Source organism: Suncus etruscus, chromosome 9 (assembly GCF_024139225.1).
Source record: "Suncus etruscus isolate mSunEtr1 chromosome 9, mSunEtr1.pri.cur, whole genome shotgun sequence".
NCBI lineage: Eukaryota > Metazoa > Chordata > Mammalia > Eulipotyphla > Soricidae > Suncus > Suncus etruscus.
The window spans coordinates 68,519,889-68,542,123 of NC_064856.1; the positions used below are offsets into that span (position 1 = coordinate 68,519,889).

At 41.4% G+C, this 22,235-nt stretch overlaps 1 protein-coding gene across 2 annotated transcripts in view; it reads left to right on the forward strand.

The window, feature by feature from the left end:
* The window catches only part of GTF2H1 (general transcription factor IIH subunit 1), a 29,411-nt gene extending 10,967 nt beyond the window's left edge, over window positions 1-18,444 (forward strand). Inside the window, exons 5-14 of one of the 2 annotated variants that reach the window (XM_049781026.1) lie at window positions 852-1,001; window positions 1,323-1,402; window positions 2,401-2,528; window positions 2,857-2,944; window positions 4,808-4,896; window positions 5,435-5,552; window positions 6,635-6,725; window positions 7,508-7,623; window positions 12,108-12,200; window positions 18,021-18,444. In XM_049781026.1, the coding sequence (XP_049636983.1) occupies window positions 852-1,001; window positions 1,323-1,402; window positions 2,401-2,528; window positions 2,857-2,944; window positions 4,808-4,896; window positions 5,435-5,552; window positions 6,635-6,725; window positions 7,508-7,623; window positions 12,108-12,200; window positions 18,021-18,107 (1,040 nt within the window). In that variant the 3' untranslated portion in view covers window positions 18,108-18,444. The remainder of the gene's footprint in view (window positions 1-851; window positions 1,002-1,322; window positions 1,403-2,400; window positions 2,529-2,856; window positions 2,945-4,807; window positions 4,897-5,434; window positions 5,553-6,634; window positions 6,726-7,507; window positions 7,624-12,107; window positions 12,201-18,020) is intronic. The other variant, XM_049781027.1, reaches the window with a different exon arrangement.
* The last annotated feature ends 3,791 nt before the right edge of the window (window positions 18,445-22,235 follow it).

Here is a 22,235-nt window from a genome sequence, read left to right on the forward strand (position 1 = left end):
CGCCCTCCCCCCTTTCACACTCTACTCCCACCTTTTTCCTTTTGGCACTATCTTTTTTTTTCCGGTTTTTGGGCCACACCTGGTGACACTCGGGTTACTTCTGGCTATGCACTCAGAAAATTGCTCCTGGTTTGGGGGGCCATATGGGATGGCGGGGGATCAAACCGAGGTCCATCCTGGGTCAGCAGCTTGCAAGGCAAATGCCCTACCGCTATGCCATCACTCTGGCCCTTCTTAGGCACTATTTGCAATGCTGTTACGGAAAAAGAATCATGTATACCACTTCTAGGGCTTTCCTTTGATAATCTAGGCCCTTCTACTCCCCCATTCTTTTTTTTTTTTTTTTTTTTTTGAGAGAGAGAAAGAGAGCCACACCCAGCAGTGTCAGTCAGGGTGGCTCAGGGGACCATATATTATACATATGCTTGGGTCTGGATTGACAGTGTGCAAACAAGAGTACCCCACACGCTGTACTGTTGCTTCAGCTTCTCCCCACTCCTTGAAGAAGGAAACACTTCAGGCTATTTTTCCCATCACTTTCCCTCCCTTGTGAATTGCTATGTGGTATCATTTATGTATGTTTGTTCCATTGCACTTTCCATTCTACTGCCAGTAACTATTTAAATGGGAGTTGGGAACAAATAAGAAACCTGGTGTTCTCTTACTGATTTTACTAAAACCTTAAAACATTCTTAATGAAAATAGTTTCCTTTGTACTTAATATTTACAAATGTTGTCCCTTAAGTTCAGCTTTATAATCTCAGCTTTTGCTCTTAGTTTAAATTGTTTTATATTGAGAAATTATAAGATAAAGGAGTTCAGTTTGTAACTATTATGGTTATTTTCCACAGTAAAAATGAAATATGCAGAAAATGTTCCACACAACATGACAGAAAAAGAATTCTGGACCCGTTTTTTTCAGTCCCATTATTTTCACAGGGACCGACTGAATACAGGGTCAAAGGACCTATTTGCAGAATGTGCCAAAATAGATGAAAAAGGTAACTGTTTATCCCAGACACTATCTTTTATCTTGGGGGGAGTGTGTAGGACCATATCCAGCAATGCTCAATGCCTGGCTCTGCGCAATGATCATTTTTGGTAGTGCATATGGGACCATGTCCAGTATTAATGACTTAAATGAGGTCAGCTGCATGCAAAGCAAATGTCTTTACCTCTGCACTATCACTATATCTCTAGACCACAGACTTAACATTTGATTTGCTGTTTTCTAGTCATTAGTGGTTTGGGGGGTAGTTTTGTTTTTTTTCTATTTCTGAAAAGAATAAGACTTAGGTGACTTTTTTTCATTCATATTCTAGGATTAAAAACAATGGTTTCATTAGGGGTGAAAAATCCACTACTTGATTTGACAGCTTTAGAAGATAAACCATTGGATGAGGTTAGTATAAGAATTATGAAACAAGTCTTTTCTCTTTGTGGGGGGGGGACAACAACAACAGAATTGATACCCAATCTACAACAAGCTATACAAAGAAGGAGACAGTTAACACTAGCAGTCGGGGGGCAAATGAGGGAGATACAGGATGCATGCTGGGAATAGGGGAATAGGGATGGAGGGAAAACAACACTAGTAATGGGAATGCCCCTGATTCATTGACACTATGTACCTTAAATATTTTTTTTAATTTTTTATTTTTAATTATGAGAACAAAGATGCAAAGAAAGAGGACAAGGTAAAGTTACAGTGGAAGGACAATTGCCCATAACATAATTCTCAGAAGAAGTCCCTTTGCTGATATCTTAACTTTGAACTTTCAGCCAAAGAATATTAAGATAAATAAAACAGAATTCATGTACAATTACTTTGTCCCTCAAGTTCCCAGATTGTAACACGTTATAATATTTCTTAACAGCACACAAGGCAATCTAAAGCCATAAAACTTACGTAACACCTTAAACATTAGAGGCATAATATTTTTTTACATTTCCATGTGTACCTTAAATATTACTGAAAAATTTGTAATTCACTTTGGTCACAATAAAAATTACTTTTTAAAAAAGAAAAGAAATTGCTTCTGGTTTGGGGGGCCATATGGGACACCGGAGATCGAACCCATGTCCATCCTGGGTCAGCCTCGCTCTAGCCCCAAAGAACTTGATGTCTTATCTCATTCCTATATCCATATTACACCCACTGAATTCTTCTCTTTATTTCATATTAGTTCCAAAATTGCCCTGAGAAAAAAGCACCAAGTTGAATACGAAAATTTTTGTAATGTTAAAAGAAAATATATATGTACTATTTTCATTTTTTATAATTATTTTCATAAATTTTATAATTTATTTTTAAATGTTAACCTGTAAATACTTTCTCTAATGCTTAGGTAAGAATGGAGTTTTACTTTGATTTTTAATCTACCAAATTGTTTCTCATAGGGTTATGGCATTTCCTCTGTGCCCTCTACTTCCAATTCTAAATCTCTGAAGGAGAATAGTAATGCTGCCATCATCAAAAGATTTAACCATCACAGTGCCATGGTTCTGGCAGCAGGTCTCAGGAAACAGTTAAGTATGCATTCAGAGACACATGGGCTTCATGATAGCTTTAGAGGATTGAAGTTGTCTACTTGTATTCTTTTTTGGGTTTGTTTGTTTGTTTTGTTGGGGTTTTTTTTGTTTTTTGATTTTTTTTTTTTTCGCCACACCAGTGACGCTCAGGGGTTATACGCTCAGAAATCGCTCCTGGCTTGGGGGGACCATGTGGGATGCCAGGGGATGAACCGTAGTCCATCCTAGGTTAGTGTGTACAGGCAGACACCTTACCACTTGTGCCACCGCTCCAGCCCCTACTTGTATTTTTTTTAACATTAAGTTTGTTTCTTTTATATTAAGAGAAGCACAAAATGAACAGAACGGTGAGCCCAGCAGCATGGATGGAAATTGTGGAGATGCAGATTGCCTTCAGCCTGCGGTCAAAAGGGTATGGGAAAGTGTCTGAACTATTTATGAATTAGATTCTCCACCAGATAAGTTGTATAACTATCCATACTTTATGTTCACCTTTGATTATTTCAATGAGATTCTTTTGTTCAACAGCATAAGCATTTGGCTTACATTGTAAAGCACTTTAACTTCTCACTTTTGGCTTTCTTTGTTTACTGTGGACTCGATTATTAGCTTTTTATTTTCTGTTTTCCCTTTATGTATATGTATAAACACAGAAATTGAGTCATAGTTTTGTCTTCTAGAGAGTAGTCAATAAAGGCAATATGACATAACAGGCTTTTCTCATATCAAATCTAGCATATCATGTGTTGAAATTTGTCCATGAAGATAGCTCAAAGGGTTATTAGCATACATGCCTGGCATGCATAGGTCTCCAAGGTTGATCTTTAACACTGTAAAGCCTAATGAGTACCACCGTGTTTTATACTATTTCTAATTGTAGATTTCTCTTTTTTTGGTTTTTTTTTTTTGGTTTTGGGTTTTTAAGCTGTATCCAGTTGCTCTTAGGGGTTACTCCTGGCTCTGGGCTCAGGAATCACTCCTGACAGGCTCAGGACCATCTGGGATGCTGGGGATCCAACCTAAGTTGGCCACATACAAGGCAAATGCGCTCCCCATTCTGCTATCACTCCAGCTGACTAATTGTAAATTTCTAAGTATATATGTAAATGATTATGTATATTAGAACTGCACTTCTGGGAATCACACCTGGCAGTGCTCAAGTTTTACACTGGCTCCTGATTCCTGATCTCTACTGACTAGCTCAGGGGACTATATGGGGTGCCAGGGGTTGAACCCAGGTTAGCCGCATGCAGTGAAAGTACCCCTGAATGCTGCCGGGCATTGCCCAAAAACAAACAAAAATTATACTGAGGACCAGAGTGATAACACAACAAGTAGGATGTTTGCCTTGCATGCTGCCAATCCAGATTTGATCCCCAACATTCCAGTGGGCTCCTGAACCTGATTTATGAGCAAAGAGCTAGGAGAGTGCCGCGGCATGTAACCCCAAAACAACAAACAAAAATTATACTGAATATATTTTAGAATGTATATATATTTTAGGAGGCATGTCTTCCTGTGATTCTTGGTCAACTAGGAACTGTCCGAGACTACCCTGGGCTGGCCACATGCAGAGATTATTTATCTTTATATCATCTCTCCAACCCACCTATGTATTTGCTTTGCGTATTTCAGTAAATCAGTGTTTGTATAAGCATATATATCTTTGAATTTTTTTAAAGATCTTTTTATTTTTCCTGTACTATGAAAAGTATGAATATAAATAAGTTAAAAAGTCTATAATGGTCCACAGTGATGGTACAGTGGGTAGAGCATTGCCTTTTATGCAGCCAACATGAGTTCAATTCCTGGCATCCCATATGGTCCCACGAGCACTACCAGGAATGTCCCCTGAGCACAGAGCCAGGAGTAACTGAGTACCAATTGGTATGGTCCAAAAGCAAACAAAACACACCAGAAAATAAAGCCTATGAAATTATAAGGTTCTTTGGGTGTCTTTTGTTGGTTGGTTTAGTTTTGTTTTACTATCTGATTAGGCTGTGTCCTCCTGATTCTTGGTAAGAAAAGAATTATCAGGATCATAGTTGTGACCCAGTCACAGTATTCAATAATTAAGACTGACTTCACATTGTCTTTCAAATCTTGGTTTGCTATGTATTCTATGCAGAGCTTTGTAAAACAGTTGTCTCTCAAAAGTAAAACTCGTGGTGGAAATAGTTAATATTTTACTTTTGTGTAGTTTTGCTTTTTTTGGTCATGTTTTTTTTTAGCTTTGTAAAAGAAATTTCAATAAAATGCGCTGTGTTGATTTTAGGCAAAGTTACAAGAGTCCATTGAATATGAAGACTTGGGAAAAAATAACTCTGTAAAAACAATTGCACTAAACCTCCAGAAGTCAGATAGGTAAGTTGGTCAATATTAAATTTAACTTTAGAGAGAATAGTCATACAACATAATTCATTGCAAAATATATTCTGTAATGGGCCAGAGCAGTGGAGCAAGCTATAGGGCTCTTACCTTACACTTGCTAACCTAGGATGGACTGCGGTTCAATCCCCCTGCCGTCCCATATGGTCCCCCAAGCCAGGAGTGATTTCTAAGCATATAGCCAGGAGTATTCCCTGAGTGTCACTGGGTGTGGCCCAAAAAAAACAAAATATATATTCTCTAAGGATGCATTCAAATGTTAGTTTGCTGCCATAAAGATATAATAACCTTTTTCTTAGAAATGTACTTTGAGCTTCTTAGAAAAGGATTTGAAATGATAAAGGGAGGGAATGGCTCTATTTTCTCAATTTCCTTATAGGAATTAAATTATTTTATTGAATTTTCTTTAGCCATATTGTATTTTGCTTGAAAAGAAGGATCTTATATTGAAAGGCAAGTCTGAATACCTTTATTCTATGTGATTAGTGATTTCTTTCTTCTTCCTAATCTTCAGGTATTACCATGGTCCTACCCCAATTCAGTCTCTACAGTATGCAACAAGTCAAGATATTATTAATTCTTTTCAAAGTATTAGACATGAAATGGAAGCTTACACACCTAAATTAACTCAGGTAGGTGACTTACTCTGTTCTTCCTCAGTATATGAACACAGCCAAATCATGAAAGCTTTGATCTCAAAAATGAAAGAAAGAAAAACTTTCATGATTAAAGAGATAATTCATAAGAGAAGATAACCCAGGTTCTTTCTCAAGCATCACTTTGGCCCTAAACGCCACCAGGTATCACCCTGGTCAATAAAAGAATTTGCCAAAGTCAGAAGGTAAAGAAAGGTAAAGATGTATCAGAGCACATACAAGTATGGGCACACATGATTGAGGAATAACTATATCTGGTAAGCAGTAAGGATGTGGGTTTTTGTTTTGTTTTGTTTTTTTCTTTTTGGGTCATACCTGGTGGCACTCAAGGGTTGTTACTCCTGGCTTGGCGCTCAGAAATCACTCCTGACTGGCTCAGGGGACCATTTGGGATGCCTGGATTTGGACCATTGTCCGTCCTGGGTTGACTGCTGAGTTATATGTCTCCTGCCCCCACTTTTTCTTTAAACTTTATTTATTTGATTGATTGGTTGGTTGGTTTGGGGGCCACACCCAATTGAAATTTCTGGGCCATCAGAAGCACAATTATTAATTTTTTGAGAAGCGTTTATGTTGTTTTCCATAGAGGTTCATGCAGTCAACATTCCCAATAGTGGCCAAGGGGTCTCTTCTCCATTTACACACCAGTACGAGCTGTTGATATTTGTAGCAGTCTCTTTAATATGAGACAACATACCATTGTTCTGATATATATCTTCCTGATGACAAGTGGTAATGTGCACCTATTCATATATACCACATGTACTCCTTAAAAAGAGTCTGTTCTGGGCTGGAGCTATAGGACACCAGTAAGATTTTGCCTTGCAAGCGGCCAACACAGGACAGACCCTGGTTTGAATCCCAGCATCCCAAATGGTCCCGTCTCCCCCTCCCCCCCCAGTCATTGCTAGAGTAATTTCTGTGTATCGAGCCAGGAGTAACCCTTGAGCACCTCTCAATGTGGCCCCCCAATAAATAGAACAAAAAGACTGGTTGCTCTCAATTAGATATTTATTCAGGAGGAAGATTTATTGAGCATTTGTCTTCATTTCCTTCAGGTTCTCTCAAGTAGTGCCGCCAGCAGTACCATTGCAGCACTGTCACCTGGAGGAGCACTTATGCAAGGAGGGACACAGCAAGCCATAAACCGTATGTGCAGAGCTACTGTGTCAATGCCATCCAGTGCTATCGCTTTCTTAAATGAACTGTAAAAAACAAGGGGGAGGGGCTGGAGTGATATAGTACAGTGGATAAAGCACTTGCCTTGCTGGTGACTGACCCAGATTCAATCGCTGCCATCCCAATGGTCCTCTGAGCCAACCAGAAATAATTCCTGAGTATATGGTTGAGTATGCCCCCCCCCAAAAAAAAAAAAGAAACAGAACAGGAATAGGGAGACAAGTTCACCGTTTATAATTTTGAGATAAGTCTAAAAATTTTTTCCTAGCTCAAAATCATAAATGGTGGCACATTGTTGCCTTTTTTTTTTTTTTTGGTGGTGGATTTTTGGTCCTGGCAGTACTCAAGAGTTTACTCTGGCCCTGCCTTCTGTGTTAGGGAACCAAATGGAATATCAAAAGTCGAATCAGGTTCGAAGAGTGCAAGGCAAGCACTCTTCACCCTTCCCACTATACTATCTCTCTGGCCCCTGATGTATTTTCTTGTATTATATTGAATGCTTTCTTAGTTTTTCTACTGCCTCTTAAAATAAAAGGAAACCTGAAAGTTCCTACAGAATCCCAAGAGAATGTGAAATGGTCATTTCTTAGCAACAAAATAGTGATTTATCTGAGAATTGCACACCCTCAGCATTAGCAAGAGCCTGTGTCCAAATTTATTCTGAGAGGTCATTGTTTCATTGTTTCATACTATAAGGGGGCATGGAAAAGGAGAGAATATAACTTCTATCTAATGAACTTCTTCTTTTGCAGAGATGGTGCCAAATGACATTCAGTCTGAATTAAAACACCTGTATGTGGCTGTTGGAGAACTTCTCCGGCACTTCTGGTCCTGCTTTCCTGTTAATACACCATTTTTAGAAGAGAAGGTTAGAAATACTCCCTGAGCACGACTAGCTGCTATTGTACTGTGGTTCAGTGTGGTTTTACTTTAAAGTTGGGCAGATAGAATTTTCATAGAATGATCTTATATCTTAATATTGTACTTGATCTCTAAACCACTGGAAATGAGTGAACATTGACCCTAAAAAAATCATATGAGTTAAATTACTTGGTCTATCTTTTAGGGATAATTTAAAAATCAGCGAGTGAAAAATTAGCTGTTTAACCCAAAAATCATTTGCATGTCATGGGATTTGGGGGCCATAATTGGCAGCACTCAGGAGCTGTTTCTGGCTCTGTTGTACTCAGAGTTCACTTCTGGTGAACTTCTGGTGTTTCTCAGAGGACCATATGCAGTGATGCAATGTTAAGGATTAAATCTTTACATTTTCCTAACCCCTCTCTCCAATCTCCAAAAACCTATTCTGAGGCCAAAATTAGCAGTGTAGTACCAACTCTGCTTGGTATTAAAGAGCCCATATGTATCCAGGATTGAACATGGGCCACCCACTTGCAAAACATGCACTCCAGCTCTTTGAACCATCTCCCTCATCCCTGTGCCACTTTGATTCTTTTTTTTTGGGGGGGGGGGGGAGTTTGGGTCACATCCGGCAGCGCTCAAAGGTTACTCCTGGCTCTAGGCTCAGAAATCACTCCTGGCAGGCTCGGGGGACCATATGGGATGCTGGGATTCGAACCACTGTCCTTCTGCATGCAAGGCAAACTCACTACCCCCATGCTATCTCTACGGACCCTCTTTTTTTTTTTTTTTTTTTAATTTTCTTTAAAGAACATATGTCGGGCCCGGAGAGATAGCACAGCGGCGTTTGCCTTGCAAGCAGCCGATCCAGGACCAAAGGTGGTTGGTTCGAATCCCGGTGTCCCATATGGTCCCCCGTGCCTGCCAGGAGCTATTTCTGAGCAGACAGTCAGGAGTAACCCCTGAGCACTGCCAGGTGTGACCCCCCCCCAAAAAAAAAAAAAGAACATATGTCACATAGTTGGCATAATTGATCATATTACATTTGTTTCCAGGTAAATAGGAGCAAAATTATTAAAGAAAAATAAAAAGAAGGAAGTGGGGAACAGAGTAATAAGAAAATTTGTGGAAATTATTATATCTCCAATGAGGTCTTCACATCAGTCAGAGGCTTAATAAGCTTTGACCATTCTGTTGACTATTTTGTTACTTTGTTTTTTAACAAGTGGCTTTTGTGAGGTGTGTTTCTAGCTTCTCGGTCTTCCAAAAGTATGAGAAGTTGGGGGGAAGGTACCTACACTATCTCCCAAAAAGTCCTGAAGTTATTAGCCTGGCATACCTAGAATTTTGGCCAAATTAGTGTCTCTGCAGAGAGCCATAGAGGAATGATGTAACCGGGCCATTAGCAAAATGGCAATTGTTGGTGATGGGTGCAGCAAGCATAACTTTGGTAGAGCTGGGACGTGGCCCACCCTCTCCAGAGATTGTCAGCTTTCAGCTAGCTGTGTGGCTGATTCCACATGGTTGTCTGAACACTGATCTTTGAGTCCCTTCTCTCCCACAAGTACCACCAGTATGGCCAAAAAAAAACCTAAGTGGTTCAGTAGATCTAAGATACTTTTCATACTCATAAATTATCTTTAAAGTGACATCTAAAGAAAGAGTGTGGGGTTAGGCTTTTCATGCAATCACCCACAGTTCTATCTCTGGCACTACATGATTCCCTGAGCACTAAAGGGCAGGTTTCCTCTCCCTCTAAAATAAATTAATAGTATTTTTGTTTGTTTGTTTGTTTTGGTTTTGGGTCAGACCCGGCAGTGCTCACGGTTTAACCTGGCTCTATGCTCAAAATCGCTCCTGGCGAGCTCAGGGGGCCGTATGGGATGCTGGGATCTGAACCACCGTCCTTCTGCATGCAATGCAAACGCCTTACCTCCATGCTATCTCTCCAGTCCCATTAATAGCTTTATTTTTTTTTTTAAGTTTTTGTTTTTGGGTCACACCCGGCAGTACTCAGGGGCCACTCCTGGCTTTATGCTCAGAAATCGCTCCTGGCAGGCTTGGAGGACCATTTATCTATTAATTGGGAGGAAAAGAGTAATAATGATAAGTGTTAACCTACTTTCTAGGTACTTTCAACTGCTATGCTAATACTATCTTTTAAAAAAACGTTTTTAGAAAAAAAAAATGTTTTCAGGTCCCACGCTATAGGACAGCAGGGCACACAGTTACCTGGATCTGATCTGGTTCTTTTAACACCACCACCCCACTCCCACAGCCTCTAAACAGAATCAGGAGTAAGCGCTGAACACTGCTGGATATGGCCCAAAAAATACCCAAATAATAATGAAGATAATGATAACTATTATCAGGAGCCTGGAGATATCTCAGTGTCTTTGTGCTCACCTAATCAACAGAAGGCCAAAGGTTCAGATCTGATGCTGCTCATAGGCCTGCAGAGATGCTGACAGCTCTGTTTTCAGGGATCCCTGGTGGGAGGACTTAGAAGGCAACAGTGACAGAAAGCACCAAGAGCAAGCATGAGGATGAGTTTTATCCCTGAGCTTGGTGCTGCATATGAAATAATCCTGATCTGTCCTGTGACCTGGGGTCCCCAACAACAGAAAACTTTTTAAAATGGGTCAGGAAAAAAAGGACTACAGAACTGTTCTGCTACTAACTACTGTGGCGGTATTTATAGGGTGAGATCTCCAAGCAGTTCTCAGGAGGACTGAGGATCACTGCTGGACATACTTGGACCAATGTACTGGGAGCCACTGGTGCCACCTACTGTTGCTTAGGACCATACAGTGCCACGGATAATGACCTTTAATATCTATAAAATATAGTATGGCAGTATACCAAATAGCTACGAAAGGACATTAATTAGTTTCCAATATTAATGCATTGAAAAACTTTATATTCTGGGGCCCGGGCGGTGGCGCTAGAGGTAAGGTGCCTGCCTTGCCTGCGCTAGCCTTGGATGGACCGCGGTTCGATCCCCTGGCGTCCCATATGGTCCCCCAAGCCAGGAGCGACTTCTGAGCGCATAGCCAGGAGTAACCCCTGAACGTCACTGGGTGTGGCCCAAAAACCAAAAAAAAGAAAAACTTTATATTCATTTTATTTCAATTTGTCCTCCCCCCCTTTTGGGGGGGGGTTGGACCACACCCGGTGACACTCAAGGGTTTTTCTTGGCTATGCACTTAGAAATCGCCCCTGGCTTGACAGACCATATGGGATGCCAGGGGATCGAACCGAGATCAGTCCTAGGTTAGTGCATGCAAGGCAAATGCCCTACAGCCTGTGCCATTGCTCCGGCCCCACTCCCTGCATTTTTAAAAATACAGCCTACACCTAGCTCTATAGGTCCATCAGAAAAAAGGCCTTACCGGAGAGAGCACAGCGGCGTTTGCCATGCAAGCAGCCGATTCAGGACCAAAGGTGGTTGGTTCGAATTCTGGTGTCCCATATGGTCCCCCGTGCCTGCCAGGAGCTATTTCTGAGCAGACAGCCAGGAGTAACCCCTGAGCAATGCTGGGTGTGGCCCAAAAAAATCAAAAAAAAAGAAAGAAGGCCTCTATGGCTATACCCAGCAGGGCTTTGGGTTTGTGAGATACCCGATTAACTCAGCATCACACTTGCCAAGGATGTTTTACCCTAGCCCATATACTTCCATCTTATTAATTTGGAGAGTTTTGTGGGTTTTGGTGCTTAGGTGCTACCCCTGGCTTTGTGCTCAGTTATTTTTATTAGTAGATAGTATTGTGCCAGACATTGAATTTGGGATTTCAGGACCCCATACAGAGTATGCACTCAGATCTTTGCATTATCTCTCTATCCCTATATAAAGGGGGAGTGGGGCTTGGGCCTCCCTGGCAGTGCTCAGCTAGACCATATGTGCTACCAGGGCTAGAACCCATGTGCAAGGCAAGTACTCTGTCACTGTACTATTTGCCCTCTCCCTACATTTATTTTGATTCTTGTTACACTCAACAGTGCTCAGGAGTTATTCCTGGTTCTGCACTCAGAATTTATTCTTGGTAGGCTCAGGGACCATATGGGATGTTGGTGGGACTGAACACAAATTGAAAACTTGTTAAAAAAGTGTCCTACCTGCTGTACTATCCCTCAGGTCTCAAGTTGTTACTTAGGTATTAACTGAAATATTCACATTAAGCCAAGAGAAATTTGAAGTCTTCAATTTTCATACATGTGTACATTTATACATGAACACATAAAATATGGGTTATAAATCAAAATTTTACTGATCTCTGAGTGGGTTAAATATAATAAATGTGTTTTTATTTTCTTTTATATTTAATTTTTCCTGCCAAGTAACATATTAATTGTGGAGAGCAATATCTCGGAAACCTAAAATGTCCAAGGTTATGACTTAGTGGTAGAGGAACTGCCTTGATTGTAAGAATCCCTGGTTTGATTCTGGTGTTAACCAAAACAGAAATTTATTATTTCTTTTTTCTTTTTTAGGTAGTGAAAATGAAAAGTAATTTGGAACGATTTCAAGTTACAAAGCTCTGCCCATTCCAAGAGAAAATTCGGAGACAGTATTTAAGCACAAATGTAAGGCAACAATTTGATTTTTACCCAGTTTTCTTTTTCTGTGTAGTAAGACAATGAAATTATCCTTGTTTTTATATAAATGAAAAGTTCATTTTGGTGATTTGAATGGAGATTTAGCACAGCTGTTAGGGTGTTTGCCTTGCACATAGCCAACCCGGGTTTCCACCTCTGGCATCCTCTATGCTCCCCTGAGCATTGCCAGGAGTGATTCCTGAGTGCAGAACCACGGAGTAACCCCTGAGCATCTCTGGGTGTGAACCAAAAGGAAAAGAAAAGGTAGCGTTTTTTCCCTATTGAATTAAGTGTTTACTAATTGACATCATAACTTACATTCAGAAGAAATATAAAATAAATGTACTTTTTATAATAATGAAATTAGAAGCTGAAACTATAGAACAGCAGGTAGGGTGGTTACCTTGCATGTGGTTTACTCGGGTTTGATTCTCCAGTACCCCGTGTGATTCCCCCAAGCCTGCCAAGAGTGATCCCTGAACACAGCCAGGAGTCAGCCCTGAGTTCTGCAGGGTGAGACCCAAAAGACAAAAATAATAAAATTTTAATAAAATAATAAAATTAATATCTATACTCATAAACCATGATAAGTAGAACATGAGTAGTTCTCATAGGTATTTCCTGAGGATCCTTATTCATTGATTGATCCCTCCCTTACATTCTCTCTAGGACTCAGGGGTCTCAAACTCAATTTACCTGGGGGCCGCAGGAGGCAAAGTCGAGGTGATCCTTGAGTGCAAAGTCAGTAGTAAGCCTTGAACATTGGGGGGTGTGACCCAAACAACTAAAACAAAACAAAACAAAACGAAAAAGATTTCTCTAGGGCAGGGCCACAAAATGTTGTACGGAGGGCCGCAAACGGCCCGAAGGCCTCGAGTTTGAGACCCCTGCCTAGGTCATACTAACCAGGTATTTGTAATAGTCATTTCCCTGCTTTTATTTAAAGATTTACAAAAATACGGTGTGTATAAGATATAATTGTTTTGAAAGCCTGAGTAGCAAGCACAAATCAAGCAATTCAATAAGTAACTGAATTACTAACATTTCGAAGATTGTCTGCCTTCAGTCTCCCTAGTGGTTATTTACATTCCAAGCAGAGTAGTGAAGGAGAGGTAGTGTGTCACATTATGCCTAGGAATTTTAGCATTAGTTTCAATGCTAGACTAGAGAGGACATACAAAGTAAGTTTTATATGTAACTTCTGAAAGATGACTGAGAAAGTATAGCATATACAAACAGGATTTAGTATTGCGGGGGAGGAGAGTTTGGGCCATATTAAGCTATGCTTAGTGAGTTCCTGGCTCTGCACTCAGGAATCTCTCCTGATAAGCTTAGGACACCATTTGGGATGCCAGGGAACGAACTCAGGTTGGCCATGTACCTGTTTTATTATCTCTGTGCATCAGATTTGGTTTTTCGGGTTTTTGTTTTTATTTTTGTTTGGTTTTGGGGTCACACCCAAAAACTCGAGTCACTTCTGACTCTGCACTCAAAAATAGTCCAGGCAGGCTCAGGGGACCTTATGGGATGCCAGGAAACGAACCACCATCCATCCTGGGTCAGCTGCATGCAAGGCAAATAAATGCTCTACCACTGTGCTCTCTCTCCAGCCCTAATTTAGTATTTTATATAATTGGATAATCAAAAGCCTAAGTGCTTTTTAGGGGGTTTTGTTTGTTTTGGGAGTTTAGGACCCACACCTATGGTGCTCAGGGCTTACTTCTGGCTCTGCACTTAAAAATCAGTCCTGGCAGTGTTCAGGGGACCACATAGGACGCCTGAATTCAAATTCTGCATGCAAGATAGACCCCCTACCTGCTGTACTCTCTCTCCAGCCTTAGAAGACTTAAGTTTTATGGTTGAAAGCTACAAAGTTTTCAGGGCCAGACATAGTACAAGGGTTAATGCTATTGGCTTTCATTCAGGTGACCCTGGTTTGATTCCTGGTACCCTGTATGATTGATTCCCCCGTCTAATCCCCATCAGACTTTCCCAGTGGGATCACTTGGGATCTCTGAGTACAAAACCAGAAATAGCCCCTGGGCTTTTTTGGATGTGGCCCAGCCTTGAAGTTTATTCTTCATTAGTTAGTGTTCTATTATTTTTGTTTTGTTTAGATTGATTTGGGGGAGAAAGGAGCATGTTTTGGACTATGTCTAGCAGTACTCTGGAAACCTGGTGCACTTCTAGGAATGAGAAATGGGGACTGGAGTCAGCTGCATACAAAGCAAGCTCCTTATTCTCTTACCTTAATTCCTTAACCCTGTGATATCAGCCCAATAAAATATTTTTATTTTGCTTTTTTGTTTCATTTTGTTTTTGTTGTTGGGCCATACCTGGTGGCCTTTTGTTTATTTGGGGGATTTGGGGGACCACATCTATGGTGCTCAGGGCTTACTTCTGGCTCTGCTCAGAAATCACTCCTGGCAGGCTCTGGGGACCATAAGGGATTTCAAGGATCTAACCTGGGTTCGTCCTGGGTTGGTCAAATGCAGGGCAAGTGCCCTGCCACTGTGCTAACACCTCAGGAACCCCCCCCTTTTTTTTTTTAATATAAGATTTTTTTTTCTTGTGTTTTTTTTTATTTTGTCATACCTGGCACAGTACTTAAAGATCCCTACAATGCTTGAAGGGTCTGTGCAGTAGCAGGGATTAAATTTGGGGACTACTCAGCTCTTTAGATCATCTCCCTGACACCTTCATAAGTATGATGGTGGGGAGTAAAATTGGGCAGGGGTAAGAACTCTCAATCAGGGGATTCAAATCTCTCCCAGACATTCTTGGCTAATCAGGTTGGCTGTTCAATGGTAGAGGCTTACAATAATTGGGATTACCCAGGCCACCCCAGTGATGCTCAGGGACCTTGTGATACTAGAAATCTAATCTAAGGTCAATTTTAAGCATCTTTGGGTTCCCATTGGTAAGATATTTTTTGGAGGGGGGCCATATCTGGTAGCACTCAAGGGTACTTCTGTCTCTGCCCTCAGAAATATTCCTGACAGGCTTGGGACCATATGAGATGACACGAAGTGAACCTGGGTCGGCTGCTTGCCAAGCAAATGCCCTACCCACTGTGCTGTTACTCAGGCCCCATCCCATCAGTAAGATTTTTAATGTTAATTAAATGTAATTTACAGGGCCAGTGAGGTGGTGCTAGAGGTAAGGTGTCTGCCTTGCAAGCGCTAGCCAAGAAAGGACCGCAGTTCGATCCCCTGGCATCCCATATGGTCCCCCCAAGCCAGGGGCAATTTCTGAGCGCTTAGCCAGGAGTAACCCCTGAGCATCAAACGGGTGTGGCCCAAAAAAAACAAACAAAAATGTAATTTACATTTAAAATAATATTAACATAATTAACATCTAATTAAAATATTTAATTCTGAGGCCCTGGTGATAGTACAACAGTAGGGTGTTTGCCTTGCACACTGCCGACCCGGGACAGTTCCGGGTTTGATCCTCAGCATCTCCAGGAGCTTTCCAGGAGTAACTGCTGTGCGCCACCATGTGTGGTCAAAAAAAAAAAAAAGAGTTGTAAGGAGAGAGCTCCAAAGGCTAGAGCATATATCTTGCATGCACAAGCATGCAGCTATCAGAATCTCATGATATCCTAACAGTCCTGGGTGGCCCTGGTGACCTGTAAGCATTCTAGTAATTTTTGTCAAAGTAAAACTGTATTACTCTTAGTCATAAAAGTAGTTTGAAAGTTTCTTCCTACTTCATGGTAAAACATAAGAGTTTTCAAGCTCATGTCTCTTCTGGATTCTAACTGTTCAGGGCTCTGGTATAAAGGATCTGAGGGAACAGAGAGATAGACAAAACATATGTAGCCAACTCTAATTCAATTCCTGATACTGCACATGGTTCCCTGAGTAACATCACAGTAAAACCCAAATCTCCCTTGCCCCGCAAAATAATGGAGATCTGAGGCTCATACAGCTTTTTAATATCATTTCTAGACAGACTTAAGTAACATAATACTCTTCCCCTAATAAGAACTGCAAATTAGTGATTTTCTTTTGGCATTGTACCCCCAGTATATCTAAGTTACTGAAATTGTACCTCAGTATATCTAAGTTACTGAAATGCTACAAGAATTTAGGAGTGGGGCATTTGCCTTCCATGCGGCTGACCCGGGAGTGTTCTGGTTTGATTCCTGGCATCCCATATGGACTCCCAGCCTGCCAGGGGCGATTTCGAAGTAGAGCCAGAAGTAACCCCTGAGAGCCACCGAGTGTGACCCAAAAACCACTTAATCAAAAAATAAATGAAGAGTTTAGGAGTTCCTTTTGTCTACCTTCGTACTTGATAGAACTTAGTTCCAGCCATAGAAGTACTGTTCACCTTCGAGGAAAAATAGATTCCAAGATTTCTAGTAGTTGTTGTTGATACTGACTTTAAAATGATCAATAGTCCTGACTTAAGATAGGACTTATATGGGGCCAGAGAGATAACACAGTGGTGTTTGCCTTACAAGCAGCCGATCCAGGACCTTAGGTGGTTGGTTTGAATCCTGGCGTCCCATATAATCCCCATGCCTGCCAGGAGCTATTTCTGAGCAGATAGCCAGGCGTAACCCCTGAACACCGCCAGTTGTGGCCTAAAAACCAAAAAAAAAAAGCAGTGATTATAGCAAATTAAAATATTTTGGTGCTTCAGATAAGTCCTATCTTTTTTTTTTTGGGGGGGGGTTGGTTTTTGGGTCACACCTGGCAGCACTCAGGGGTTCCTCCTGGCTCTACGCTCAGAAATCGCTCCTGGCAGGCTCGGGGGACTATATGGGATGCTGGGATTTGAACCACCAACCCGCTGCATGCAAGGCAAACGCCTTACCTCCATGCTATCTCTCCGGCCCCTGCTATAATCATTGATTTATATTGTCTTAGAAATCTTGGAGGTCAGACCCTAGAATTTATAGGCAAATTCTTCACAAGATTAGTTGTACAGGGCCGGAGAGATAGTATGCAATGCTTGCAGTGCTGCAGGTCGGTGGTTCAAATCCCGGCATCCCAGGAGCCTGCCAGGAGCGATTTCTGAGCGTAGAGCCAGGAGGAACCCCTGAGCACTGCTGGGTGTGACCTCTCCCCCCAAAAAAAGATTAGTTGTACAACAAAATTAACTGCAATAACTTTTTTTTTCTTTTTTTTTTCTTTTTTCTTTTTTTTTTTTTTGGTTTTTCGGGCCACACCCATTTGATGCTCAGGGGTTACTCCTGGCTAAGCGTTCAGAAATTGCCCCTGGCTCGGGGGGACCATATGGGACGCCGGGGGATCGTAGTCCTTCTTTGGCTAGCGCTTGCAAGGCAGACACCTTGCCTCCAGTGCCACCTAACCGGCCCCATAACTGCAATAACTTATAAATGAATTTAATTATGTTGGGTTTCATCCCAGGCCTCTGGGAATTTCAGGATGATAAAGCCTTGAAATATATAACCTAAGGTTGCATCACCCCCCTGGCCTTAATTAACAGTGTAATATTTAAATCTAAAAATAATCAGTTTAGTTCATCTCATCTCCTCTCCCATATTTGACAAAATGTAGTGAGATTGAGAGCCCAGTTAGGCCTTTCACCGTAGAGCTGACATTACAACTCATGCAGAGCAGATGAATTTCCAGCCTCAGCTCTGACTGAGCATATCTTCACAGGGGACTCCTTTATCATCACATGCCTCCTTTACTGGGGAAATTCAAGTAATGGAAACTGAATTCTAAAGTAAAGGGATGGTGTGAATCAGAAGTATTAATTTGTCTGAATCAGAAGCATTAACTTCTTCAGCCTTTGCCCAGTTTTTCAAAGTGTCTTTGTGTCTTTCAGTTGGTAAGTCACATAGAGGAGATGCTGCAGACAGCCTACAACAAGCTCCACACGTGGCAGTCACGGCGTCTGATGAAGAAAACGTGAAACATCTGTGGTTCTCACAAGTTTGTGAGATTGAGAGAACTATGCCCATCATGACTCTGGAAACCTGGCCTGACAGACCTGCACGTGATCACTCAAAAGTGAACTGCAGCACACAGACTCTCAGAGCCGATGCTATTGTACTTGCACATTGTGAAGTAAAAAAAGGAACTGTGATTAAATACAAAGCTGGGGAGGTGAATTAAGGCAGAACCAAAAGGAACTAAGTTGCAAATATATATTTTAAAAAGACACTGTTTACTGCAGTTACTCAGGAACTGCTTTTGATTCACATTAAGCTGCTTTCAGAAAATTGAAGAAAAAAAATACTTTTAAAAAGGGTGCATTGATAAAATCTAGGGTGTGTGTGTTTGTGTGTGTGTGTGTGTGTGTGTGTGTGTGTGTGTGTGTTGTGTGTGTAAATTTTCCCCTAAGTTAATAGCACAGGGTACACCTTAAGTATTTCTCCTTCACCACCCAGTTTTGACACCTCAAGTTTTGCTTAATCTTAATTGTAACTCCACCAGCAAGGTTAAACAAGTACATGAAAGCAGAGGGAGACTGTGGCTCAGCCATCAGGAAACAGAGTCATGAGACATCATTGGTCCCATGTTTCCTACGGAAATAAAAACAATACATTTGCACTGAATGTTTGTGGCTTGGAGTCCCTAAATGATAGAGAACATATATTTGCAGAAATTCACATGGAGTTTTTTATGCAGGATTTGTCAGGAGACGGTGGCTCTGCGCTGCATGCTTTTCCTTGAGTGCAAATGTACATTGCTAAGGTTTTTTTAAAGATGGCATGTGCTTTGAAAAAAAGGAATTGCATTTTTAAGAGTTAAAAATAATCTTATGAGTGAAAATTATTTTAAAAAGTCTTATTTTCACCTCTTTAGGAAAAAATAAAAGACATTTCTCATATTCTCCTTTTCTCCAGTATCTGTTACTTAACTCCCTTGGCGAATTGATAATCATTGACTAGTAACTGAAAAGCCTAACTGCAGAAGAAAAAATGTCTTGTTTCTGGAATCCGTGCCATATTTTGTTCCTAATAGCATTAACTTGCTGTTTAAGACTTTAGATGTCTTGTATTAAAAATTATTTTTAACAAGTAAAGTTTTCTATAGATACTCTTTTAACCAATATATCTTTGTGTGATATTTACTTGGGTGAGTAGATGGAAGACCACTCATTCTTTTTAAAAAAATCACTATTACGGAGCCAGAGCAAAAGCCAGTAAGGCATCTTGCATGTAGCTGACCTGGTTTTGATCACCGGAATCCCATATCATACCCTGAGCCTGCCAGGAGTAGCCCCTGAGCACCACTGAGTGTGGCCAAAAAAGAATAAAAGAGGGCCAGAGATAATAGTACAGTGGTAGGGCATTTGCCTTGCACGCGGCTGATTCGAACAGATGATCATTCAAACCCTAGAATCCCATGTGGTCCCCGTGCCTGCCAGGAGCGACTTCTGAGTGCTGCCAGGTGTAACCCAAAAACAAAAAAAGAATGAAAAATCATTATTACAAACTGCTTTTCTTTGGTACAAGGATTGAGTGAGCTACAGGCCTTGCACATGAAAGGTATGTACTCCAACCTTTGGGCTATCTCTAGCCTCTAAGCCTAACAAATTACTTTTCAGGTGTTTTATTACCACAACTACTCAAGCAATGGAGCAGGTAGTAAATAATATAGAAAAAGCAGATAGTAAATGATAAAAGATATAGATAAGGTATGTCTTTTTGCAAAAGTTGTAAACAAAATGCTCTGTTGAGCACTCTGTTAAAGATTAAATGATAAGGGGCCTGGGGTCAGAGCAGTGGCGCAAGCAGTAAGGTATCTGCCTTGCCTGCATAGCCTAGGACGGACCAGGGTTTGATCCCCTGGTGTCCCATATGGTTCCTCAAGCCAGGATCGCATTTGCCTTGCACACAGCTGATTCGAACAGAGGGTGATTTGAACCCTGGCATCCTATGTGGTCCCCCATGCCTGCCAGGAGCAACTTCTGAGCGTCACCAGGTGAGGCCCAAAAACAAAAAAAAATGATAAGGAACCTGTACAATAGCCCAACAGGTAAGGCTTTTAACTTGAATGTGGCTGACCTGGGTTTGATTCCTGGTATCCTACATGGTCCTCAAAGCCTGCCAGGAATACCCCTGAATGCTGCCAGGTGTGGCCCAAAAACCAAACAAATAACAAAATAAGTAAATGATAAATGGGAGAGAAACTAAGGGAAGGGGATTGAGTCAGTTTTAAAAGATAATATTTTTTTTAGGACTTGGGGCCACACTGAACGGCTTGCTCTTGCCTCTGTTTTCAGAGATCACTTCTGGCAGGGCTTAGAGAATCATATTTGGTGCCAAGGATTTTACCTGGGGCAATTATCTATAAGTCATGTACCCACTGTTTTATCTCTTAAGGCTAAGAGAGAACTTTTTATCTAAACCTTGAAGCTTGAATAGGAAAAGCTTCAAAATAATGAAGGTTTAAAGGTTTCTGTGTTAACAGGAGAAATGTGTTCGTTAGATTAAAGATTTGGGAATGAAAAAATTCAGGATGTATATGGATTTATATTCAAGATGTATATGACTATGTAAGGAATTCAAGCCTGCCCATTCTTTTTTTTTTTTGGGGGGGGTTGATTTTTGGGCCACACCCGGCAGTGCTCAGGGGTTACTCCTGGCTGTCTGCTCAGAAATAGCTCCTTGGCAGGCACTGGGGACCATATGGGACACCGGGATTCGAACCAACCACCTTTGGTCCTGGATTGGCTGCTTGCAAGGCAAACGCCGCTGTGCTATCTCTCCGGGCCCAGCCTGCCCATTCTTTACGCATGAGTACCATAGGATTTTCTTTGTCAAGTGCTTTGGTAGCTTTTAATTGTTTTTGTTAACTTGCTTGGAGTATTTGTGTGTTTTGATTTGGATTTGGACCACACCTGTTCTGCACTCAAATATCTCTTTACTGGTTCCGGGGGCCATATGCGATGTTGGGGATCAAACCTGGGTCAGCTGTGCAAAGCAAATTCCCTTCCCATTATATTATTCTGGTATGTTTTTTTGGTTTTTGGGTCACACCCGGCAGCGCTCAGGGGTTACTCCTGGCTCCATGCTCAGAAATCTCTCCTGGCAGGCTTGGGACCATATGGGATGCCAGGATTTGAACCAATGACCTGCATGAAAGGCAAATGCCTTACCTCCATGCTATCTCTCTGGCCCTTTGTTTTGTGTTTTAATGGTCTGTTGTTTTGGCTTTGGTTTTTGGTTTGTTTGGGTGGTTTTGGTTTTAGACCACACTCGGCATTGCTCAGGGGTTTGTTACTCGTGGCTCTGCATGAAGGAATTACTATTCTTTTTTTGGTTTTTGGGCCACATCCAGTGATGCGCAGGGTTTACTTCTAGCTCGGGAGGACCATATGGGATGCTGAGGATCGAACCCAGGTCTGTCCTGGGTCAGCTGCATTGTAAAGCAAACGCCCTACCACTTTGCTATCGCTCCGGCTCCCAGGAATTAATTACTCTGAGTAGTTAGAATTGAGTGGTCCTCAAACTACAGCCTGTGGGCCACATTTTGTATTTGTTCCCATTTTGTGTCTTCACTTCAAAATAAGGTATATGCAGTGTGCATAGGAATTTGTTCATAGTTTTTTTTTTGGGGGGGGGGGCACACCCAGGAGTTACTCCTGGCTATGAGCTCAGAAATTGCTCCTGGCTTGGGGGATCATATGGGATGCCAGGTATCAAACCATGGTCCATCGTAGGCTAGCACTGGCAAGGCTTACCTTACCGCTTGTGCCACCACTCTGGCCCCCATAGATTTTGTTTTTACTATAGTCCAGCCCGCGAACAGCCTGAGGAACAAAGTGAACTGGCCCCTATTTAAAAAGTTTGAGGACCACTGGGTTAGATGAACAATTAGGATGCTGGAAATCAAACCCTGATTGGTCATGTGCAAGGCAAATAAATGCTCTATCTGCTGTGGTATTGGTCCAACCTCCTTTGCCTCATTTTTTAGCACATCTTGTGGAATTAGTGTGCACGTGTGTCCCATTAGTTATAGGGCTACAAAATCTAAGATGATAAAAATATGCCCTACCTTAGGAATCAGAGTTTTTTGTTATTGTTTGTAT